At 60.9% G+C, this 22,160-nt stretch overlaps 2 protein-coding genes across 2 annotated transcripts; one reads left to right on the top strand and one right to left on the bottom strand.

The window, feature by feature from the left end:
- Window positions 1-8,993: 8,993 nt before the first annotated feature.
- LOC309681424 (F-box only protein 39-like) lies at window positions 8,994-12,011 on the bottom strand (the record flags this gene model as incomplete). The annotated part of the gene is made up of 3 exons (XM_082495310.1): window positions 8,994-9,168; window positions 9,927-10,103; window positions 10,998-12,011. 3 exons carry the CDS (start codon window positions 12,009-12,011, stop codon window positions 9,040-9,042), a joined length of 1,320 nt encoding a protein of 439 aa, XP_082351436.1. The 3' UTR covers window positions 8,994-9,039.
- Window positions 12,012-18,569: 6,558 nt separating this feature from the next.
- Window positions 18,570-20,600, top strand: ART1 (ADP-ribosyltransferase 1). Its single transcript, XM_082484412.1, has 4 exons — window positions 18,570-18,640; window positions 18,893-19,811; window positions 20,305-20,343; window positions 20,442-20,600. Exons 2-4 carry the CDS (start codon window positions 18,977-18,979, stop codon window positions 20,522-20,524), a joined length of 957 nt encoding a protein of 318 aa, XP_082340538.1. The 5' UTR covers window positions 18,570-18,640; window positions 18,893-18,976; the 3' UTR covers window positions 20,525-20,600.
- Window positions 20,601-22,160: the final 1,560 nt, after the last annotated feature.

Genomic DNA, 22,160 nt, shown 5'->3' with positions numbered 1-22,160 from the left:
GCGAGGCCAGCAGGTCGAGGCAGGGGATCCTCAACTGCCCGTGGAGCCAAAGGGTGCGGCAGTGCAGAGCCGCTCTCCCTCCCGCAGCCCGGGCCATGCAGTGCTCATGTCCCATCGCATCCTGAGGACAGAGCTGTGGTAGGTGTCTACTACAGCCCAGGCCGCCCACTTGACGGGAGCCTATCGACAAAGCCTTCTTACTCCAGCTCCAGGAGGCGTCACGCTCGCTGACTCTTGTCCTGCTGGGGGACTTCAATCACCCCAGCATCTGCTAGAAAAGCAGCACAGCGAGCCGTAGGCAGTTCAGGAGACTCCTGGACTACTTCAGCCGGGTAATAGCAAGTGAGCTAATCAGAGTGGCAAATGGGTAACAATGGACGAGGAGAAGGCCGAGGGACTCAACACCTTTTTTGCCTCGGTCTTCAGTGGCAGCCTCTCTCCCCACACCTCTCGAGTGGCTGGACCGCAAGGCAGGGCCTGGGGGGAAGACGCCCTCCCACTCTAAGAGAAGATCAGGTTTGTGTCCACCACTGCTTGAGCACCATTATGGGAAAAGGTCAGGTCACGGTGGCGGGGGGAGCCCGGTGTCACAGGCTGGCCCTTTCCAGCTCCATAGCACTGCTTCTCTCTGGTCCCATGCCCTTCTCCATGTTCATGTCCCCACCCACATCCTTGTCCGTCCCATTCCTGGCAGCTCTGCTCCAAGGCGCTGGGGCCACACTCTGGCCCATAGCAGCCCCAGCTGGGCCAGTCACCTGCTGGGTGGCCTGGAGAGCACAGAGGAGCTCCAGGACAAGCTCCCCCTTGTCCATGGCCATGGGTCTGGGCAGGAGCATCCCCATGGGGCCAGAATGAAGCACCTCCATGGGGCTGGGCAGGACCAGATCAATGGAGCTGAAGGGGAGCAGCTCCTTTGGGCCAGGCAAGACCCACTCCCCAGGGCCAGGCAGGAGCAGCCCCATGGAGCTGGACAGGAGGACAGGGCACAGAGGCCCGTGGAAATGCAGTCACCCCCCGGCAGACCCCCAGCCATGGCCACGGACAAGAGGGAGCTCATCCTGGAGCTTCTGCGCGTTCTCCAGGACACCCAGGCCATGACCAAGCAGTGCTGGGAGCTGCTGCAGGCGCTGCAGGCCCAGGGGCAAGGGGCGGTGGCGGCCATGGGTGGGACCCCCCTGGGGAGCCCTCCCATCCCCTGGCCAGGACGGAGACACAGCAGCAGCTGCCCAGTCAGGACTTCCACGCGCTGTAGAGGGGATGAGGTCCCCGCAGGGCACCGGGGGAGTATGTGGGGGGAGACAGTCTGCGTTAGTCCTGCCTCGGGCAAAGGCAAACCCATCCGGGGAATACTTTCGCACAAGGGTCTGGGGGCACGTGGTGGGTGATGTGGAAGGAGGGGGAGATCTGATGCACAACTCATGGGGATCCGATTGCGGGTGAGAATAGCCAATGGGTCAAATTGTCGGATGATAATTGCTAAATAACCCTGCCACTCTAGGTCATCATTCCGGGAATTGCTAGGTGCCGTACCAATGGTACTGCAGTAAGAATCACCCGAACTAATCATAGAATCATAGAATCAGTGAGGTTGGAAGGGACCTTTAAGATCATCAAGTCCAACCATTAACCTACCCTGATAAAAACACCACCACTCCTAAACCATGTCCCTAAGCACCTCATCTACCCTTTTCTTAAACACCTCCATGGATGGTGAATCCACCACCTCTCTGGGCAGCTTATTCCAATGTTTAATAACCCTTTCAGTGAAAAAATGCTTCCTAATATCCAATCTAAACCTGCCCTGACATAACTTGAACCCATTTCCTCTTGTCCTATCACTTGTCGCCAGGGAGAAGAGGTCAGCTCCCAAATGACGGATGGACTTTGACGAACCCCAGTAAAGAGCAGCGTTGATGGTATAGAATAAGGGGTGGGTAATGTCCCGGTGCCGGCGGGGATAGGGTTGATTTCCCCAGGAGCCGGCTCCGGACACGGACAGAGGGTTCCATACCACGGCCCTGTGAGCCAGGCCCAGTCTATAGCCTCGGAGCTGACCCGGGGGGAAATCCCCGCTCGGGCACGGGCTGAGGGCTTCCCAGGTCTGTTTGGTGCACAGTGGTACATTATTGTGTCTTGTACACTCCTCTGTCACTATTATTGCTGTTGCTCTCCTCTGTCCTTCGCTGCTCTGTTAAACCGCCGTTACCTCAACCCGTGAGGTTTGCCTTTTCCCTCCGATTCTCCCCTCACCCCCGTGGAGGGTGCGGGCAGCGAGCGGGTGCCCGGTCTCGCCCGGGGTGCTCCTGCCCGGCTCTGTGGGCCCCGTCCGGCCCCGCGGGGCCCCTCCTCTGCCGTTCACGGCGCTGCTCCTGCCCGGCCCCACGTCCCCGTCCGTCTCCCTGCCCCTGTCCCTGGGTAGACCCGCACCCACGTCCGCCTCCGCCCCCGCCTGCTCCAGGCCCCGGCACCGGGTGTCGCGGCCTCGGCTGGGGCGGGGGGACTTTCTCGCTAGCACCCAACCGTCCCTCTCCAGCGCCCCCGGCGCTCTCCAGGGCCCTCCCGGCAGCTCCGGCCCGACGGGGAGGCGGCGGGAGCCGCGCGCTGCGGCGGGGGCGGCTGTGGCGAGAGCTGCTGCGCGAGCGGGGCGGGCCCGGGGGCGGGGCCGGAGGGCGCGGCGCCTCGTGCGGCCGGGGCGGGCGGCGCCATCTTGGGCGGGCGGCAGGGCCGGTCCCGGGGAGCGGCGGGAGGGGGGCTGGGCTCGGGCCCGCGCCCCCCCCCCCAACCCCCCCACCCCCCGCAGCAGCGCTCGGGGCGGGGGCGGCGGCGGAGCGGCGGCGGCGGGCGAGCTGCGCGGGGAGGAGCGGCGGCGGCGCCGGCCCCGCGGGCACGGGCAGTCAGGGGGAGTCGGGTCTTGTCCCCCCGGAGGTGGCCGCAGCAGGAGCCCCGCTGAAGAAGAGAAGGGACTGGAAGCCGTTGTGCAGCGGGAGAACCGCCAGGCAGTGGCCACGGGAGGGGGCAACGAAGCAGAGGGGTCCCCGGAGCTGCTGCGAGGGCTGGAGCCCCTCTGCTGGGAGAGTTGGGGGGGTCAGCCTGGAGAAGAGAAGGCTCCGGGGGGACCTCCGAGCCCCTTCCAGTGCCTGAAGGGCGCCTACAAGGAGGCTGGAGAGGGACTGTTCACAGGGGTGTGTAGTGATAGCAGGAGGGGAATGGCTCCAAACTGGAAGGGGGGGATTTAGATGAGATATTAGAAGCAATTCTTGGCTGTGGGGGCGGTGAGCCCCTGGCACGGGGTGCCCCGAGGAGCTGTGGTGCCCCATCCCTGGAGGTGTTCAAGGCCGGGTTGGACGGGGCTGGGAGCAACCTGGGCTGGGGGGAGGGGGCCCTGCCCGGGGCAGGGGGTGGCACTGGGTGGTCTTCAAAGTCCCTTCCAACCCAAACCATTCTGTGATTCTAAATTGTGATGGGAGTCTGTTATAAAATACCCAACCAGGATGAAGAGGCAGGTGAAATACTCCATAAACAGCTGGGAGAGGTCTCAAGATCGCGAGCCCTCGTCTTCATGGGGGACTCTTCGCTGGGTAAAAACTGTCTGCATGGCCGTGGCCAGAGAGTGGTGGTGAATGGAGCAAAATCCAGTTGGTGTCCGGTCACAAGTGGTTCTCTCCAGGGCTCGGTACTGGGGCCGGTTCTCTTTAATACCTTTGCCCAGGTGGCCAAGAAGGCCCATGGCATCCTGGCCTGTATCAGGAACAGTGATGAGCAGGACTGGGGCTGCGATCGTCCCCCTGTACTTGGCACTGGTGAGGCCCCACCTCGAGTACGGTGTTGAGTTTTGGGCCCCTCACTACAAGAAGGACATTGAGGTGTTGGAGGGTGTCCAGAGAAGGGCAACGGAGCTGGTGAGGGGTCCAGAGCAGAAGTCCGATGAGGATCGACTGAGGGAACTGAGGTTGTTCAGCCTGGAGCAGAGGAGGCTGAGGGAGATCTTACCACCCTCTACAACTACCAGAAAGGAGGTTGCAGAGAGGTGGGGGCTGACCATGTCCAGCCCCATGGGACTGCTCCTTTCCACATCCATTGAGCTCGTTCTGACGAGCTGCTCCTGCCCAGCTCCCTGGGGCTGCTCCCTTCCAGCTCCATGGAGACACTTCTGTCTCATCTCTCTCGTTCTGGCTCTGCGCCCTGTCACTTCTTTCCCAGGGGACCCACTCTTCCTCAGTCCCCGCTGGCAGCTCCAGCAGGGGCTCCTGGCCAAGGACCGGCCGTGGTTGTCCCTCTGTCCCCTGGGCAGCCTTGGTGGACGGGGGGTGTCCCGGGCATTTGAGTGACACCAGCTCCGCCATCGCCCCAGGCCAGGGCTCCGGGAAAGAGTAGAGGGATCCCCGGGGAGAGGAGCTGCTCCCCAACAGGGAGCCCAGAGAGTCCATGGAGGGCAGCGGGGCCCGTGAGGACAGGGGCTCCCTGCTCAACACCTCAGCGGTGGCCCTGCAGAGGACAGAGAAGAGACTCCGCTGCACCCTGGACCCCGTCAGGACCCACGGGCAGCACCCCCTCCTCGGTCGGCGGGCAGGGCTGCCCAGCGCAGGCAGGGGCAGCGCACAGGGTGAGGGTCTGGGGCAGGATCTGGGGTCTCCCCGACACTCACCGCTTCTCCTGCATCAGCCTTGGCTTCCTCACTCCATGCGCCGGTGGAGAAGCCGCTGAGGGAGGAGAGGGAGTGAGCGGCCGGCATCCCCCGGCACAGCCCTGGACTGGGCTCTGGCCATGCTTGTCCAACACTTCGACTTCTTCCACCACCTCTGCAGGTCTCCAAGGAGCTGGATGAGATGGGAGAAGCTCATGGCTCCATGCCACAGCCCCTGCAGGACACCAGGCCACACAGTGATGCATTGTGCTGTAGTGCAGTGCTGTGCAACCGGGAAGGGGAAAGGGAAGGAGAAGGAGAAGGAGAAGGAGAAGGAGAAGGAGAAGGAGAAGGAGAAGGAGAAGGAGAAGGAGAAGGAGAAGGAGAAGGAGAAGGAGAAGGAGAAGGAGAAGGAGAAGGAGAAGGCCCCCACACCTGTCCCCTAGCCAAAAGCAGCTCTGGCCAGAGGATCTAAAGAGGATCCCCTCGATGCTGAGCCCAAGTCTTCCCAAAGCCACTGCAAGTCCTGCCCTGCTGAGCCCAGGCCGAGGCTGCTTGACCCCAGCCTGATCAGTGGGCTGCAGCATCCCCTCGGCCAGCTGGGACCGGCTGTGTCCCCCGAGCTCCTGCCCACCCCAGTCCGCTGGTGGGGGGCACAGGGGAGGCGGCAGGACCCCCCATGGAGGGCAACCTGCGGGTGCCATGGCCGCCCCGGGTTTAGGTGCTGTGTCCCTCTGCCCCAGGCTTCTCTGCTCCCTGCTGGGGCCAGGAACAGCCCTGGGCTCCTGCCACATTTCGGGGTGCGCATCCCCTGACATTTTACCCCCTGGGGGATTCCCTCCGGGGTGCCCGAGGGAGGGGTGCGGGCTCCGAGCGGTGGCTTTGTCCCTGTGCTGGCTGGCTGTGCAGGCAGCGTGGGAGCGCGCTGCAAACCCCACCGGGGTGATGCTGGCTCTGATGGAGCTGGGAGAGACCTGGGTGCTGGCCAGGCACCAGTGGGGTCAGGGGCTGGGGGCACCTGTCCCCCCCCACTGCCTGGGGTCACCCGCAGCCCCCGTCCTCTCTGCCAGGGGCCGGGGATGCTCCTGCTGCTGCCTGGCCCTGGATGTGCCTGGGGCCCCTGCGGGGACCCCCTGGAGTGGGGTCGGCGCAGGGCTGTGGCAGGAGAAGAGCCAGAGGTCACTCGGCCAAAGCCGACCTCGTCGTCAGTGTTTTGAGGTCTGATCAGTAAATGGAGGGATGTAAAATATCTCACAAGCACAGACGGACCGGCGGGCAGCACACCACTGTTTGCTACAGGTAAAGTTCGGGTGGGATACAAACATCATCCGCGTGAGGTTTCTGTACATATCCTAAACGTTACATGCATGCAAAAACTGTCCCGTACGAACCCATCGGTGCAAGGTACGGTGTCTCTTGGCCCCGAGGGGTAACCTTGAGAGGGGTTCCTGCTCCAGGGGACTGCTGCCCCCCTTCACTGGGCGCGCCATCCTGGCCCCAGCCAGCGCCCCGAGGGGATGGGGGGCCTTCCCTGCTCCCTGGCGACCCTCACCGGGGGCACCGGACCCTGCAGCGGCATCCTGGGGGGCTGCAGTGGACGCGGCCCCCAGCTGGGCAGGGCGGCAGAGGCCGGTGGGGATGCAGGAGGGTGCGGGAGGTGGACGGCACCCCCAGGAGCAGTGGCCACAGCTCGGGGCGCTGCGGGGTGTCATGGGCGGCTTTTGGGGTGATGTGGTACCCCTGAGCTGCAATGATAACTGAGGGACTGGGAGGGCTCGGGCAGCCTGGCCGGGGCGGGGGTCCCGCTGTGGGGCTCCTCTTCCCCGGGGCTGGTGGAGGTCCCACCCTGCAGGTCTGTGGGGGGTCAGGGGGTGTTCAGGAGGAGCCACCCTCATGGGACACCCATGGCCACCGCCAGTGCTGGTGCCTCGCCGGGGTCCGAGGTACAGCGGGGTCTCTTCCCTCTCCTCCTCCAAGGGCCAGCGTGGAAGTGTTGAGCAGGGAGCGCAGGTCCCCACAGGCCCTGCTGGCCTTCATGGACTCCCTGGGCTCTGTGATGGAGGCCGTGATGCACTTTACTCGTAAGAGAGAAGCAGCGACATGTTTATTAATACAAAGCAGTAACAAAATTTGGTAGCAAAAGTGACAGTGGTTTAGCCTGGTTGGAAGGCAAGGCACATGTGGCTGCTTAGTGCCTAGAGGACAGGGTCACACAGAGCTGTTGGGGAGCTCCTTCTGTGGAGTGGCGGTTCCGAGAGGACCCCAAAGTCCTTCTCAGAGGAGTCTGGGGGCGGCTGGATCCAATCCTGGTTCCAGACTTGGTCAGCCAGCACAAGCAACCGAGCAAGAGCGGGTCCAGAGCACAGCAGGGACAGGGTATAGAGGCCTGTGGTCCCACCTGGTGCTGGGGAGCTGCTCTTGCCCAGTCTGATGGAGCTGCTTCTCTTTGGCTCCGTGGGGCTGGTCCTGCCCGGCACTGGGAACCTGGTCTTCTCATGCCCCATGGAGCTGCTCCACTTAAGCTCCATCTGGCTGTCCTGCCTGGTGCTGCACAGCTGCTCGTGCCCAGTCTGATGGACCTCCTCATCTTCAGCTCCATGGGGCTGGTCCTGCCCGGCAGGAGGACAGTGCACAGAGCCCCATGGACATGCAGCGGCTCCCCCGGCAGACCCCCAGCCATGGCCATGGAGAAGGGGGAGCTCATCTTGGAGCTCCTGCGCGCTCTACCAGGACACCCAGGCAGTGACCAAGCAGTGCTGTGACCTGGAGCAGAGCAGTCCCATAGGGCCAGACAGTAGCAAATCCATGGGTCTGGGCAGGAGCAGTCCTATGGGGCCAGAAGGAAGCATCCAATGCATTGTAGCATTGTAGCAACCAATGATAGGACAAGGGGTAATGGATTCAAGCTGGAACACAAGAGGTTCCACTTAAATTTGAGAAGAAACTTCTTCTCAGTGAGGGTGACAGAGCACTGGAACAGGCTGCCCAGGGAGGTTGTGGAGTCTCCTTCTCTGGAGACATTCAAAACACGCCTGGACGCCTTCCTGTGCAACCTCATCTAGGTGTTCCTGCTCCGACAGGGGGATTGGACTAGATGATCTTTTGAGGTCCCTTCCAATCCCTAGCATACTGTGATACTGTGATACTGTGATCTCCCTGCAGCTGGGCAGGACGTGCCCAATGGAGCCAAAGAGGAGCAACTGCAAGGGGTGGGCAAATCCAATCCCATGGAACTGCAGAGGAGGAGCTCCTTTCGGTGGGCGAGACCAATCCCATCAAACTGAATGGGCAGCCCTATGGAGCTGGACATTATTAGCACCTCCATGGGTCCGCACCTCCATGGTGCGCATCTCATGGGGATCCGATAGCGGGTGAGAATAGCCAATGGGTCAAATTGTCGGATGATAATTGCTAAATAATGCTGCCACTCTATGTCATCATTCCTGGAATTGCTAGGTGCCGTACCACTGGTAACTGCAGTAAGAATCACCCAAACTAATGATGGATGGACTTTGACGAACCCGAGTAAAGCACAGCGGTGATGGGATCAAAACGGACCTCGGCAACCGGCGCTCAGCAACTTTCTCGGCATTGACATCTTCACCCCGCGGACCATGGGCAGGGGCCGCAGCGGGTACACCAGCCGCCAGCCCCACATACAGTGGGCAGCCATCCAGCACCACACACCATCTCTCCTGCCCTGAGAGACTGCTCTACCAGAGGGAGCCCAAAGCCATGGATTAAAGGAACTCAATGGGCGTTTTAGAGGCATGGCCCAGACACTGAGGGAACGATATCTGTGCGTATAGATGTGAAATGCCCGCTTGGGAGCGGGCTGAAGGCTTCCCGGGTCTGGTTGCTGCACAGTGGTACATTAATTGTGTCTTGTACAATCCTCTCTCAGTATTACTGCTGTTGTTTGCATCTTTCCTTCGCTGTTCTATTAAACTGTCTTTATCTCGACTCATGAGGTTTGCCTTTTTCTGCCGGCTGAAGTTAAACCACAACATCACCCCATGTCTCAGTTTCCCTATTTGTAAACTGGAAACAACGAGATGGGCTTCATGGGTAAGGTGTTGGGAGCTCTACAATGAGAAGTGCTGAAGCAAGAGGAGGGCCTTCTTGTTCCTAGAGATGCCTGTAAGGGTGGAAAAGGGCTCGCTGCTTCCTTTGAATCTGGCAAGGAAAAACAAAGCACGGGCGAGAAGAAATGATGCTGCAGACGTAGGACAGCCGTTCTCAAGTCCAACATTTTAATGCGTGGAGTGTCAACTTGTCCGTTGCCGCTCTCTGCTGCAATGGTATCTCCCTTTCAGAGGCACTGCTGTCAAGATTCAAATCCCTTCCCAATGCCCTCCAAAGGATCCGTTCTTTGCTTGCAGGTGGCACCGGGTGCTTTGTTCTCTTCCTCTGGTTTACACCATTGGGTAGGCGACGACAAAATAATTAAGCTCTGAGTCAATCAGGTGTTTGAACCTCCTGTGAATATCGCGCAACAGCCGATCCTCCTCCCTGGTCTCTTGTCGGGCGGTGTAAATCCTGACCTGTAGACATACATGGCAGTCATGTCTCTCAGATGCCTGGAGCAGGCTCGGCCCATTCAAGCTCCTGACAACAAGAAGCCTCTGTGACTAACGACGAATCTAGAGAAGCTCCTTTGCTCCTTGGTTTGGAGTAAGATCCTGAGGTTTTCCTGTTTCCACTCCAAACTGACTGAAAAGAGCATCTCCTGCCGAAGAATCTTTGGGAAGAGCAATGTGCCTTCTACCCCCAGAACTGATGCACCCCTGGGATCTACACAGATCCGGAGGATCTACTGAATTCAGCGTCGAGCCCGCAAAGCAGCATGACAGCGTGGTTGACGCCAGCTACAGTTGTGGTCTGGCCCCAGTTCAGCACAGCATCCCCAAAGAGTGAGAGGGCTTTCTATGGCTTTGCAGTTTGGTGGGATTCAACCCACCGCCCTCAACTGAAGCGCAGGCGTGAGCGCTGGGCCTGGGAGGTGATGGGAATCCCTGGCTTGAACTCGAGGGCACGGAGGGACCCCCAGCCTCGGAAGGACCTGTGGGATTGTTGGGGCTTTTTCTTCACCTTCTATCGTATTCTGCACCCGGATAAGTAGGGCGGAAAGCCCCGTTTCTGTGAGCGGTTCTCAGGCTCGTTAGAATGCTAAGACATGATGTGGGGAAGGTAGTTACGTTAACATTTCCCTAAGGGACCTTTCTCTGGGCATGGGGACCTCACCCTTCTCTGGGTATGGGAGAGAGGGAGGGAACGGGAGCGTGGCAGCACAGGGTCTTACCTTTACGGTAGTCAAAACGCATTTCCTTTCTGCACGGTTTTGGAGCAGCCTCTCCACGAAGGTGACACTTAGAAATGCCCAGACTTCCAGAAAGAACAGCTTCTGGCACGCCAAGATGAGCTGTAGCAGCTCATCGTCCAGCGGCTCATGCTCATTGCTCAATTCAAGTGTTAATTTCTGGAAAAAGGAGGAACGCTGTTAGTGCCGCTGAACAGAGCCGGTGAGCGCAGTAACTGGAATTCAATAATCAAGAGTTTCCCAATGTCACCAACAGAAGTGACTGTCAGCAGAGCAATTTTGTACCTTGACATGAGCAGAGAATCAGTTTTGTGTTACGACAACAGTACGTCTGCGCTCCCGTGAAGATGGGGGGTCCCTTGTGCATTACACACCATCCAAAGAGACAGACAACTTCTGTTCCCATGGGAAGGCGCTACACCCACAGCTCATGCCGTGGTCTTATTTGACATATTGGAAAGTATCCCAGCTACGAGAGTGGATCCAAAGCCAATTTCCAGAAGGCTTTCCAGATCTGTGGTGTTCATTGGAACCTCTGCAATGCAACAGGACTTAGAGAGAGCTGTCAGCAACCGTCAGGCATAAGGCCGTGGGCTTCCCTCAGGCAGGCAAAGACCCGATGCTCATTGACATGGGTCAGCTGACGCACACCTTTGGTGACACGTCCTGGGTGACACCACAGGGCTTTGACACGGGCACCAGTTAATTTACATCTGCTGTAAGTTGAAAAGTCCTGAAAGGTTCTTTTTGCTCACAGCTGACGTTACAACCACCAGTATTTTGGGTGGTTGTGCTTTTTAGGAGGGCAACCTTACAGCAGCCTGACAGCGAAGACTGCATAATGGGGACCGTAACTGGACAAGGATAATGACCCGAACTAGACTAGAGCTGGAACGCTGGCACTTAGGGCTCGCTGATGAGAATTACCCTCGGAACATCAAATTGAGGGGGTCAGGGATTCCTATTGCCGACGGCTGCTCTGCACAAGGCCTCTAGGATCGCTTTGCTCAACTCGGTGACACTGCGGTGAGATGCCACTATTGGTTCCCGTACCTGCAGAACACGCCAGTAGGCTGGGAGGAGGTTGGTGAGGGTAGGCCTCATCGTCCAGTCCGGATCACGGAAATAGCAGCTGCGTAGACTGATGCTCCCGACCGGGATCTCCACAAGCAGGATCCTGGCAAGGTGGTCATGCTTCATGACTCTTTCAAAGAAGAAGTTCACGCTCAGTTTTGGGGCTCTCTTGGCCAAGTTGGCCCACGACATTCCCCAGACCACTTGCCCGTGAGGGTCATGGATATGACATTTGATATTCAAGGTGCACAGGGAAGGAGCGCTGTGCTCCCGCAGGGTGTTCAGCACTTCATCGGAGATGCAGTTATAATTGAATGTCAGGACGACCAGGCTGTGGAACTTGGACATAGTTTGGTGGAACAAGGGGCTGCTGTAGACAGGAAGGTGGACACTGAAGAAATCCTCCATGTTGATTTCAGATAGCAAGCTTTCATTGGTCACGCAGCTCAGAGAATTGAGAAGCTCACAGCCTTCTTCCAAGGTTACTCTTGCTCCTTTTAGGTTGAGATAACGGAGCCCTTTGCTCATTCTTTTCAGGAAGGCAGCAAAGTTCTTGAGGAACCGAGCCCTGACCACATTTTGCCAGACCAGGCGGTCTAATCCCAGGTACTCGATGCTCAGGGATGCCAGGCGCCTGTTATGCTTAGCCAGGTGTGAAAGAAGACCTCTCATGGTCACTTGAAATTTTTGGGTAAAGGCAGCACTGTAAGGATTCCACAACTTGACCTCAAGGCGCTCCAGATACTTGCTGAATTTCCTGACGTACCACAGTGCACTTTGCAACTCCAATGTGTCCTCCCTCGAGGGTCGGCCGTAGAACGTGATGGTTCTGCTTCTCCAGAGGGATCCCGAGTGCATGGCCCAATTCCATCTTTTGCAGACCAAGGCAGCCTGAGATCTGTCCCTGTCGTCTGACCAATGGAAGACACGCCTCAGACAGACCTCAGGTAGATGAGCCCAGGGGCTCTGCTCAGCTTCGCTGTCATCTTCCATTCAGAAGACAGTTTCTCACTTCTCTTCTGGGTGTCGAGCCAAACCTACATGAAGCAAGCTGGGGGTAGATTTCTTGCCTTTCCCAACAGAACGGCCTTCCAAGCACGGGGATGTGCAAGAAGTTACCTGTTCTCCTCTCAAGGCTGGGCTGTGTAAGTATTCAGCTCCCCGCACACTTCTCCAGCTCTCACAGTCTCCCTCCAGAGCTCAAGATTTGTCTTCTCTGCCTCTGACCCTCCCTCCACAGACTTCAGCCATCACCATGGCGCAAAGAGGTGCCGTTTGTGATGTCACAACAGCCGAACGTTTGCAAGGGCAAAGAGTCAGCACAGCCAACTTGGGCCAAGGCATTTGGGCGACGGTGAGGACACTGCTAAGGAGAAGCAGGCTTGTTTGGTAGTGCCTTGGGAAGGGAGAATAGCCAATTGGTCAAATTGTCGGATGATAATTGCTAAATAACCCTGCCACTCTAGGTCATCATTCCGGGAATTGCTAGGTGCCGTACCAATGGTACTGCAGTAAGAATCACCCAAAGTAATGACTTTGATGAACCCGAGTAAAGAGCAGCGTCGATGGTATTGAATGAGGTGTGCATAATGTCCTAGGTCTGGCAGGGTTAGAGTTCGTTTCCACAAGGAGCTGGCTCGGGACACAGGGATTCCATACTATGCCCTTGTGAGCCATGCCCAGGCTATAGCCACGGAGCTGGCTGTGGGCAGGGAGTACGAAATTCCTGCTCCGGAGTGGGCTGGGGCCTTCTGGGTCTGGTTGGTGCACAGTGGTACAGTAGTTGTGTCTCATACATTCCTCTCTCAGTATTACTGCCGTTGTTTTCCTCTTTCCTTCACTGCTCTGTTAAACTGCCTTTACCTCAACCCGTGAGGTTTGCCTTTTCCCTCCGATTCTCCCCTCATCCCAGTGGAGGGTGCGGGGAGCGAGCGTGTGCTTGGTCTCCCCCAGGGTGCTCCTGCAGGTCTGCTGCTGCCCGGCTCCATGAGGCTTCTCCTCTCCCGTTCATGGGGATGCTCCTGCCTGGCCCCGTGGGGATGCTCCTGCCTGGTCCCACATCTGTGTCTGTCCCCTTGTCCTTGTCCAGACCCGCACTGCATCCCTGTTCACATCCACCGCCACCCCCAGTTGCTCCACGCCAAGGCACCGCGTGTCATGGCTTCGGCTGGGGTGGGATTGACTTTCTGGCTGGCAGCTGGTGGAGTGCTGCGTTTTGGCTTTGGGAGGAAGACAGTGTTGGCAGCGCGCTGGTGGTTTTGGCCGTTGCAGAGCAGTCAAGGCCTTTCCTGCTCCTCACCCCACCGCCAGCGAGGGCTGGGGGGCCCAAGGAGTTGGGAGGGGATACAGCGGCTGGCCCTCAGGGATATTCCACGCCACACAACATCACGCTCCATCCATAAAGCTGGGGAAGCAGAAGGCGGGGGGGACGATGCGGGCGATGGCATTTGTCTTCCCAAGTCGCCATCCCACGGACAGAGCCTGGCTCTCCTGGGGACGGCCGAACACCCGCCCGCACCGGGTAGCGCTGACCGCGTTCCCAATTGGGCCTCGCGCCTCTTCAGCTCCATGGGGCTGGTTCTGCCCAACACTGGAGAGCTGCTCTGGCCCAGTCTGATGGACCTCCTCATCTTCAGCTCCACGGGGCTGGTCCTGCCTGGTGGGAGGACAGTGCACAGAGCCCCATGGACATGCAGCCGCCCCCGGCAGCCTTCCAGGCATGGCCATGGAGAAGGGGAGCTCATCCTGGAGCTCCTCCGCACTCTCCAGGACACCCAGGCCATGACCAAGCAGTGCTGGGAGCTGCTGCAGGCGCTGCAGGCCCAGCGGCAAGGGGCGGCGGGGGCCATCGGGGGGACCTCCCTGGGGAGCCCTCCCATCCCCTGGCCAGGACGGAGACACAGCAGCAGCTGGGGCTGCTGGGGGCCAGCGTGGAGCTCCAATACCTTTGAGCGGAGCTGGGAGGATAGGATGTGGTCATGGACAAGGCTGGAGATGGGGCCATGGAGAAGGACAAGGTGACAGGAGCAGACAGACGTGTCTCCATGGAGCTGGAAAGGAGCAGGCCCACGGAGTCAGGCAGGAAGAGCCCTGTGGAGTATATCAGAACGAGGCCAATGGACGTGAAGCGGAGAATTCCCATGGGGCTGGAAAGCAACATCTCCATGAGGTGGGCAGGACCAGCTCCCCAGAGCCCAGCAGGAGCAGCCCCATGGAGTCGCACAGGAGAGACAGGGCACAGAGTCCCATGGAGCTGCACAGGAGGGACAGGGCACAGACCCAATGGACTTGCAGCCACCCACCAGCACCACCCCAGCCATGGCCACCAAGAAGACAAAGCGCTTGCTGGAGCTCCTCCACACTCTCTGGGCCTTGTGCATGAAGAAGGAGCAGCACTGTGAGCCCACGAGCAGGGAGCGTGGCCGGGCGTCCCCGGGGCTGTGCAGGGCAGGACAGTGCCTGCGGCAGGGCTGTGCCCGGCTGTGGCGATACCTGAAGGACTGGTGGAGACACCGCTGCTGGCCCTGCCTCATCCGCTTCTGCAAGCCCTGGTGGTGCCCATGCTGGTCCCCCCTAGGGTGCCCCTCTTCCAAAATGCAAATAACGTCAGTGTTTCCTCTGTCCCTCGAGCTGTGGTTCGTCCACCCATCCCACAGCTGGGGGTGCCACCCCCTCAGTCCTGACCCCAGCGGGACGGGCTGGCACCGGTGGCACCCACCAAACTGGGGTTAGGGGTGGCCAGTAGCCCAGTGGGTGTGCTGTGGCCTGGGGAGCCGGGTGGGCTGGAGAAATGGCCCGCAGGAACCTCATGAAGTTCAAAGAGTGCCAAGTCCTGTCCCTTGGGAGGAAGAAGCCCAGGCATCAGCACAGGCTGGGGCCACCAAGCTGGAAAGCAGCTTGGCAGAGAAAGTCCTGCTGGGCACGAAGTTGACCGTGAGCCAAGGTGGCCAAGGGTGTCCTGGGCTGTGTCAGGAGGAGCGAGGCCAGCAGGTCGAGGCAGGGGATCCTCAACTGCCCATGGAGCCAAAGGGTGCGGCAGTGCAGAGCCGCTCTCCCTCCCGCAGCCCGGGCCATGCAGAGCTCATGTCCCATCGCATCCTGAGGACAGAGCTGTGGTAGGTGTCTACTACAGCCCAGGCCGCCCACTTGACGGGAGCCTATCGACAAAGCCTTCTTACTCCAGCTCCAGGAGGCGTCACGCTCGCTGACTCTTGTCCTGCTGGGGGACTTCAACCACCCCAGCATCTGCTAGAAAAGCAGCACAGCGAGCCGTAGGCAGTTCAGGAGACTCCTGGACTACTTCAGCCGGGTAATAGACAGCCCCACCACAGGTGCTGCGATACTGGACCTGGTGGTCACCAGTGCAAGTGAGCTAATCAGAGTGGCAAATGGGTAACAATGGACGAGGAGAAGGCCGAGGGACTCAACAACTTTCTTGCCTCGGTCTTCACTGGCAGCCTCTCTCCCCACACCTCTCGAGTGGCTGGACCGCAAGGCAGGGCCTGGGGGGAAGACGCGCTCCCACTCTAAGAGAAGATCAGGTTTGTGTCCACCACTGCTTGAGCACCATTATGGGAAAAGGTCAGGTCGTGGTGGCGGGGGGAGCCCGGTGTCACAGGCTGGCCCTTTCCAGCTCCATAGCACTGCTTCTCTCTGGTCCCATGCCCTTCTCCATGTTCATGTCCCCACCCACATCCTTGTCCGTCCCGTTCCTGGCAGCTCCACCACAGCTCGTCTTCCTTGTTTCCCTTTTTGAAAATTGGGGTTATGTTTCCCCTTTTCCAGTTGGCAGGAACCTCTACAGACCACCACGACTTCTCAAATATGATGGCTAGTGGCTTAGCGACCTCATCTGCTAGTTCCCTCAGGACCCGCGGATGTATCTCATCAGGTCCCCTGGACTTGGGCACCTTCATCATCATTTTCTCTGTCTCTCGTGCTGTGGTTCACACACCCATCCCGTGGCTGTGGGTGCCACCCCCTCAGTCCTGACACCAGCAGTATGAGCTGGTACTGGTGGCACCCACCAAACTGGGGGATAAGGGTGGCCAGTAGCCCAGTTGGTGTGCTGGCGCCTGGGGAGCCAGGTGGGATGGAGAAATGGGCCAGCAGGAATCATAGAATCATGGAATTTTCAGAGCTGGAAAGGACCTCTAGAGATCATCTAGTCCAACTCCCCTGCCAAAGCAGGATTGCCCAGAGCACATTACTCAGGACTGCATCCAGGCGGGTCTTGAAAATCTCCAGGGAAGGGGACTCCACAACCTCCCTGGGCAGCCTGTGCCCGTGCTCTGTCACCTGAACCGTAAAGAAGTTTTTCCGTGTATTTGCAACCGATGTCATCTACCTGGACTTGTGCAAAGCATTTGACACTGTCCCACACAATATCCTGGTCTCTAAATTGAAGAGACGTGGATTCGACAAATGGACCACTGGCTGGACGGTCACACTCAAAGAGTTGCAGTCAACGGCTCAATGTCCAAGTGGAGAGCAGCGACGAGTGGCGTTCCTCAGGGGTCGGTACTGGGGCCTGTACTGTTCAACATCTTTGTCGGCGACACGGACAGTGGGGTCGAGTGCACCCTCAGCAAGTTTGCCGATGATACCAAGCTGTTTGGTGAGGTAGACACACTGGAGGGGAGGGATGGCATCCAGAGGGACGTGGACAGGCTGGAGAGGTGGGCCCAAGCCAACCTCATGCAGTTCAACAAGGCCAAGTGCAAGTTCTTACATCTGGGTTGGGGCAATCCCAAGCACAAATACAGGCTGGGCGGGGAATGGCGGGAGAGCAGCCCTGAGGAGAAGGACCTGGGGGTGCTGATTGATGAGAAACTCAACATGAGCCAGCAGTGTGCGATCACAGCCCAGAAGGCCAACCGTATCCTGGGCTGCATCAGAAGAAGTGTGGCCAGCAGGTCAAAGGAGGGGATTCTGCCTCTCTACTCCATTCTCGTGAGACCCCACCTGGAGTACCAGATCCAGCTCTGGAGTCCCCAACATAGTAAAGCCATGGACCTGCTGGAGCGGGGCCAGAAGAGGTCCCAGAGTTGCTGCGAGGGCTGGAGCCCCTCTGCTGGGAGGACAGACTGGGAGAGTTGGGGCTGTTCAGCCTGGAGAAGAGAAGGCTCCAAGGAGATCTTATTGTGGCCTTCCAGTCCCTAAAAGGGGCCTACAGGAGAGCTGGGGAGGACTTTTTCCAAGGGCATGGAGTGATAGGATGAGGGGAATGGCTTCAAACTGAAAGAGGGGAGATGTAGGTGAGATATGAGGAAGAAATTCTTGCCTGTGGGGGCGGTGAGCCCCTGGCGCAGGGTGCCCCGAGAAGCTGTGGCTGCCCCATCCCTGGAGGTGTTCAAGGCCAGGTTGGACGGGGCTGGGAGTAACCTGGGCTGGGGGGAGGTGTCCCTGCCCAGGGAACGAGATGATTTTCAAGGTCCCTTCCAACCTAAACCATTCTATGATTCTAAGATTCTATGATCTGGTTGTCCTGTAAATAGTGTGTAACGATTAACTTCGGTTAGGCTGAGCATCTGCTGGCACCCACAGCTGGTTAGCTCACACAGGACCACCGCACCCCTCACCAACCCGTACACGGATGGCAACCTGCATCTGGTGAGCGACATGGCAGCTTCCCCGATGGCGGATTCCCCTTCAAAGTCCCCCACTTCTACCCGCCAAGAGCCCTGCGGCTGCTGCGGGGCCCTGCCAGCCTCCCGTGGCCCCCGGGGCACCGGGGCATCACCTGCCTCCAGCCACCAGCTCCATCCCCTCCAGGGTGAGTCAGTTCTCTGCATCCTTCAGCTGGGAGCAGGACCCGGTCCTCAGCATCCACAGCTGCACCAGGGTTCCCGTCCTGGCCGTCTCCCTGTGCCCGGGGGGACCTGCACCGCTTCGACTGCGCCTACCCGGTACGGGGGTGCTGGTGGCCAGACATCTCCAGTGAGGGGTGCCAGTCCAGGGGTGGTCCATGATGACGCCAACCCCTCCACCTGCCTTCCAGACAAGAACTGGGAATGCCGGAGCATCCTGGTAGGAACCTGGTGCTGTGGGAACATGGTGCTGCCCACCCCCCATACCCTCTGTGGGTTCTCCAAGCAGTGTCCGGGGAGCAGCCGGGGAGCGGGGAGGGATGGATGTCCCCCCTGCCAGCACCACCAACACCTTTGTGCTACCCGTGTCACAACCTGCCCCGTCCTCAGCAGCATGTCTGGGGGTTGGAGTCAGCGCAGACACCACGTCGCGGCTCAGCAGGGCCGGATCCGGCGTCAGCTCCTGCAGGAAAAGGCAGAGCCCCCGTCGGGACGGCACTTCCACCCGGGTTAAAGCAAAGGCGATTTATCCCACGGGGGTTTCCTGACCGTCCCCCCACCGCCGTGCTGCAGGGCAGGAGGGGCAGCGGCTGCTCTGGGCACTTGGCGGGGACAGGGGGGACACACAGTAAAAATAACCACGAGGAGGGAGGTGGGGCTGGATCTGGGCCCGAGCGATGCCGTCCGGGGCTGCTATAAAAAGAAAGAGCGGCTGCTTCTCACCCACCTCTGCTGCCGGCAGCGGGCGGGCGCCGAGGGGGTGGGTGCCGCAGGGAGCAGCACCCCGACCCCGCGCCCGCCGGTGGGGTGCAGGTAACACTTCTCGCTGGGGCTCCCGGGAGTTTGCTCCTGGATGGGGAGCTGTGGGCTGCCGGGGAAGTGCCGCCAGGCGCCGGGGACACCCCGCTTGTTGGCAGGGTTTAACGTAAGGAATGGGGTCAGGGCCTCGGCCTGTGCCGGCGTCGGGGTCTTGGTGGTGCCGGGAGGTGTGCCGAGCAGGGTGCCCCTGGCCAAGGATGCAACCGGGGGTGCTTTCCCCCCAGCCTGTCCTGCTTCTCTCCGCAGACCCACCACCCTCCCTGAGCTGACCCTGCTCTTGGTCCTCCACCTCCCCAGCCGCTTGCGGAGGAACCGGCTGCTTCCCTGCCCATGGCATCACAGCGGCTGGGGGCTCCCCCCGGCACGGCTCTGCCCACCATGAAGCATCTGGTGCTGGGCTTGGTGCTGCTGACCGTGACCCTCACCGCTGGCAACCCCCTGCACCGGCGAGACCTCGACCCCATCAAGGAGGTGGCACTGGACAAGGCCCCCGCCTCCTTTGACGACCAGTACCGGGGCTGCAGCCGCATGATGGAGGAGGAGCTGAAAGAGCTCAACCGCACCGAGTTTGCCAACAACAACGTCTACGCCAACGCCTGGACCCAGGCCGCCGCTGAATGGCGGAGCCGGCAGGGTCGCGTCCCCCAGCCGCCAGCGCTGCGGCCGCAGCAGGCGATCGCCCTCCTGGCGTACACCCTGCAGGGACCCCTGTACCAGGTGTTCAACGCGGCTGTGCGCGAGGCCGGGCGCTCCCGCAGGGAATACCTGGACGCCTTCCACTTCAAGGCGTTGCATTTCCTCCTGACCGAGGCCCTGCGCACCCTGCGGGACGCCCAGCCCCGCCGCTGCTACCGTGTCTACCGGGGCGTCCGGGACATCCGCTTCACTGCCCAGCACCGCCAGTCTGTCCGCTTCGGCTACTTCACCTCCGCCTCCCTGCGGAAAGAGAGCACCCTGCCCTTCGGCCAGGACACCGTCTTCTCAGTGGAGACCTGCTATGGCGTCCCCATCACGGACTTCTCCTTCTTCCCCAAGGAGGAGGAAGTCCTTATCCCGCCCTTCGAGAGCTTCGAGGTCACCAATGTCACCCACAACGGGGACAGTACCCTCATCCAGCTCCGTTCCCAGGCCGTGCTCAGCACCTACAACTGCGAGTTTGTGAAAGGTGACGTCTCCGCGCAACGGTCTCTCCGCGCTGCCAGGGCACAGGGGGTGGGGGTGGCCCTGTCCCACCAGCTCTGCCGGGAACGGGGGGCCTGGTTGTGAGGAGGGGGACGGGAGGGGCATCGCTTCAGGCGCACATCCTTGCACATCTGCCAACCACCCTCCCCTGGGGTTTGCAATGGCACGGCATGGCGCGGCATGGCATGGTGTGGCGCAGGACAGCATGGCGCGGCATGGCATGGTATGGCACAGCATGGCACAACATGGCATGACACAGGACAGCATGGCGCAGCATGGCATGGCATGGCATGGTGCAGGACTGTATGGCACAGCACAGCATGGTCCAGTATGGTGCAGCATGGCATGACATGGCATGACACAGGACAGCACAGCATGACATGGCATGGCCAGCACGGCACAGCATGGCACGGCAGGGCTGGGCTGGGGCAAGGAGCGTGCGGCAACTGCGCAGACAGAGTTGGTTTCTTTGGCAGAGAAGCGATGCAAGAATCAGCCGTGCGACTTCAGCGCAGGTGAGCCCAAAGCCCCCACTGCAGAGGGGGAGGGCGGCCCCTGGCCGGACCCCCCCGGCTGCCCCTGACTCCCCCTCTCCAACCCCCCCCACCCGCAGGCAGGAGCATCCTCGGAGACCCCCCGTGCCTCTGGGGGCTCCTCCTGGCAGCCGCAGCCCTGGCAGCCACCGGAGGCCCCTGAGCCACGACGCCACCATTGCCACCGCACCACGGTGAGGGAAAGGGGTCGGGAACGGGAGCCACCAGCTTCACGGAGACGACGGGACGGGGCAGCAGCTGGGGCTGTGGGGGCACGGGGACGGCCCCGCTGTGGGGTCCCACACGGTGTCCACCTGTGCCCAGCTCAGCCCTGCCATGGTGCCACCCGTGCCGGGACGCCCCGGCAGCCCCGGGACACCAGCGCAGCCCGGATGAGGTCTTTCGCAGAGCCATGTCCGGGGGGGTCTGGATACAACCGAGCGTGGGGTCTGCCAGGGGCTGCCAGGGGCTGCCCCAGGGATGAGGGGTGGTGCTGATGAGGACCCGGGGGGGACACAGCAGGGCTGCTTTTGGGGGTGTCCCTGCCCAGCCAGCGGCTCCGCCGCTCGCCTTGCCCCGGCTCCCAGAAGAATAAAGATTTACTGTGGGACTGGGGTGGCTCCGGGGTTTGCTGTGGCTCCCCGGGGCTGGGGGCAGCTCGTGGAGGGCCGCAGCTCTCCTCTCCCCCCGTCCCCCCCCCGTCCCCACTCCTCCCGCATCCAGAGCATCCCACAGAGTGATGCCCATTCCCCGGGGCCTGCTCGAGGGGTCCCGGGGGGGTGTCTCCCACCGGGGTCTGTTCTCCTGCCTGTCTCGTGGCTGCATGCAGCCCCTGGGGGTCGCAGCTCCCCCCCCCCCCCAGGCGCTCAAGGGAGCAGGGAGGGGTCTGGCACCCATGCCCAGGGCAAGACGGGTTGGGGGGCTGCCCCATGGAGCAGCAGGTGGGGGTCAGCAGCACCGTGCAGGGGGACAGCCCTGACCACCCCCGGTGCAGAGGGGGAAACCATGAGCCCAGCTCCCCCAGGGGACCCTCCGCCCCACAGCTCCCCACCCTCCTCCTCCTCCTCCAGGGCAGGGGGCAGCCATGGGGCTGAGCATCCCCGGGACAGGACCAGGGCTGTCGGCGGCTCTCCAGCCCCTCGCTGGGCACTGGGGGGACTAAGACGGATCCTGCCCTCAGCGGGCACCAGAGCCACCTCCTCTCCCTCCCTCCTCACCCCATGGGTGCCCCCTGCACCCACAGGGGCAGCCCCGTCCCCAGGACACGGGTGACACTGGGCAGCCTTGATGTGCTTTAATGGATGCTGGGATCCCACAGCCGGCTGCGGGCAGGTCCCGGGACCGGCCCGAGTAGCGCTCCCAGCTCGGCAAGGGGCACCGGGAGCCCCACACACAGCGGGGCCAGCAGATGCGGGGCTGTGTGGAGCCCATGGAGGGGCACGGAGACAGACCTCCACAGAGCTGTCAGGTCCCCACGCAGCAGTGCGGGGCCCCACACCACAGGGCGCTCACCCGTCACGAGTTGCTGCCCGGTCTCAGCCCAGTCCCCCACTCTCGGCCGGAGCCGGGGATGGTGCCGGGAGCAGCCACCGCACCTCCCTGGTGTCGACACCGATGGGGCTGAGCACCACACAGGTGAAGTTGGTGTGCAGGTGCTGGGTGCCAAAAGAGTCGAAGTGCAGGTCGCGGCGCAGGGTCACCTCCGAGCCCCGCGGCTCCTCTCTGCAGACCCAGCGGGGATGTGTCACCGTCTGCCCCCCGGCTTCGCGACACCCCTGTGGGCTGGGGGACCCACCGCC

This window comes from Vanellus vanellus (assembly GCF_965231255.1).
Source record: "Vanellus vanellus genome assembly, chromosome: 1".
NCBI classification, from domain to species: domain Eukaryota; kingdom Metazoa; phylum Chordata; class Aves; order Charadriiformes; family Charadriidae; genus Vanellus; species Vanellus vanellus.
Note: the sequence above shows the minus strand (reverse complement) of the source record. Positions and strands in the feature narration are given on the sequence as shown.